Source organism: Acyrthosiphon pisum, chromosome X (genome assembly GCF_005508785.2).
Source record: "Acyrthosiphon pisum isolate AL4f chromosome X, pea_aphid_22Mar2018_4r6ur, whole genome shotgun sequence".
Taxonomy (NCBI): Eukaryota; Metazoa; Arthropoda; class Insecta; order Hemiptera; family Aphididae; genus Acyrthosiphon; species Acyrthosiphon pisum.
This window is the reverse complement of record NC_042493.1, coordinates 39,694,647-39,696,989: the sequence shown is the minus strand read 5'-3', so window position 1 is coordinate 39,696,989 and position 2,343 is coordinate 39,694,647. Positions and strand designations below refer to the sequence as shown.

The 2,343-nt window shown below is 31.4% G+C and overlaps 1 protein-coding gene across 1 annotated transcript; it reads right to left on the bottom strand.

The window, feature by feature from the left end:
• Nucleotides 1-1,491: 1,491 nt before the first annotated feature.
• Nucleotides 1,492-1,953, bottom strand: LOC103311422. The gene has a single exon (XM_008191029.1). The coding sequence runs from the start codon at nt 1,951-1,953 to the stop codon at nt 1,492-1,494; it is 462 nt and encodes a 153-aa protein (XP_008189251.1).
• Between the last annotated feature and the right edge of the window lie 390 nt (nt 1,954-2,343).

Here is a 2,343-nt window from a genome sequence, read left to right as displayed (position 1 = left end):
CATAATTATAAATTATACGTCAAAATTCATTAAAAAAAAAATCCTATATGAATCATATTTCAAAAATATAGGTTCCCATTTGAATTTTAAAAGTTACCCCTAAAATCTCCCCTTTTTAATTAATAAAAAAAATAATTAATATCAAATTAGTTTAAAGTATATGATTCAAAGAGGTTTTCATATAGGTCATTTTTTTCTAATTTAAGTAGATCATGCTGAAATCTGCTGTCACATGAAATTTGGAACACCCTGTATATGTTGAAGCAGATGGTGTGTTAGGGTATGATACCTACATAATAATTTAATTGCATTATTTTTAAAAAGAATAAAATATAATACTTATTTGATTAAACGTTATTGATGTTTTAATTAAATAATAAGTTAATTTGGTACAGTACGAATGTACCTTAGACCTCAATACCTAAAATAATTTTCACGCAGTATACCCAACACCACAGTGTTGTATTTAAAATTGAATGTTCAGACAATTAATTTAATTTTAAGTAAGTTAATTTGTTTTTTATGCGTGGTATAAATTATATTTGAAATAAAGACATTCCAATAATCAAACAATAATATTTCTTTAAGTAGGTTTTAGGTTGTTCTAAGTATTTAGGTTGTATACATACAAAATTATCAACATGAGTTTCATCTAAACCAGTGATTCCCAACGTGGGCACTACCGCCCACTAGTGGACATTTTTTATTTTGAAGGGGGCGTTTTATGAGGGGGGCGCCAAAGGGGGCGCTCATCTATCATTTAAATTTTTTTTGTTTATAACTGATTTTAATGAAATGTATAACTGCGTAGAATAAAATACCTAATGTAATCCACAGAAATATATTATGTAGGAATAATATTTATAGACACTTAAATAATACATCAAAATAATTATCTTATCGGACTATAGATTCTAGGCAGGTACTTGACGTACCTGATTCCGGAAACGATTCCGATTAGCGGCTAATCAATAGCCGATTCCGACAATGTTATGTGTACTGTGTGGTCGTATTTGGTACATGGTAGGTACTTGACGTTATATTGTGCGTGTACGTAAAAGTTATATTCGTAAATATTATAAAATGTCCAAGGTCAAAAAATGTAGAAAATATTCCATTGAATATTTGAAATTTGGTTTTATTGTATCTCCGACAAATGTAAAATTACCCTTGTGTCTCATTTGTGAAAAAACATTCAGTAATGAAGCTATGAAATCATCAAGAATGAAAGAGCATCTTATGAAAAAACATTAACCTCAGGACAGTCATTAGTCACATAATTAGCGAATTCGAAATCAAATTATTTATTTATTTATTTATTTATTTGTTAACGGGCTGGGCCCTATTCAACAGTTTAACATAATACAATAATACATAATTTAAAATAGTTAATACAATGACATAATTAAATTTATATAAGATAATAATTACAGAATAATAAGTATAATAATGATAATAAAACAAGTATAAAAATATATAATAATAAATGTATCAGTTTTGATGAACGGTGCTCTCATTGGCCAGCCGCATCATGCGGTCTAACGGATTATTTTTGCCATAATTGGTAGTGTGCGCAGGAACAACGATTGGAGCATGGTATCTAGTAGTACGGGAAGGAACTTTGAAATTGACTATCGAGAGAAGTGAGGGAGCATCTATACGACCATCAACCAGTTTATTCAGAAACTCTATGTTAGCGTTAACTCGCCTGTCAGCCAGTGAAATGAGGCTGAGTTCCTGCATAACTAAGAAATAGTCGTGGGGAGGATGATTCATTTTTAAGACAAAAGCTGCGCAAGATAAGAACCGTCTCTGAACACGTTCTAATTGACATGAGTCAGATACCGTATAAGGGTCCCATAGGACCGATGAATACTCTAAAAGTGAACGGACCAATGAGCAGTATATAGTTTTTAATGAAGAAGATAGATTGAACTCCTTTGATATGCGCATTACAAACCCAAGCGTTTTTAAGGCTTTGCAGCATATTATTTCAGTGTGGGAGTGAAAATTGAGATCGGAATTAAAGATAATACCTAAGTCTTTCTTACTACAAACCGATGTTACACTTGAACCATTGATGGAGTAAGTATAGTTAATAGGGGAGCGGTGTCTTCAAAATGACATGGAATGACATTTATTTACATTAAACTGAAGACCAATATTATTAAACCACGAGACCAGGTTGTTGAGATCATTCTGGAGCGTAGAGCAGTCAGATAAGTTATCAATTTTTCTAAAGAGCTTCAAGTCGTCGGCAAACATGAGTAGTTCACAGTTTTTGATAATTTCCCTTGATGCCATTTACATACAAAGAAAACATATTGGAGATAAATGTCCTCC

Excerpts from the sequence above, each read along its gene's own strand:
- LOC103311422 (XM_008191029.1), bottom strand. The coding sequence starts at position 1,953 with ATGCGCATATCAAAGGAGTTCAATCTATCTTCTTCATTAAAAACTATA.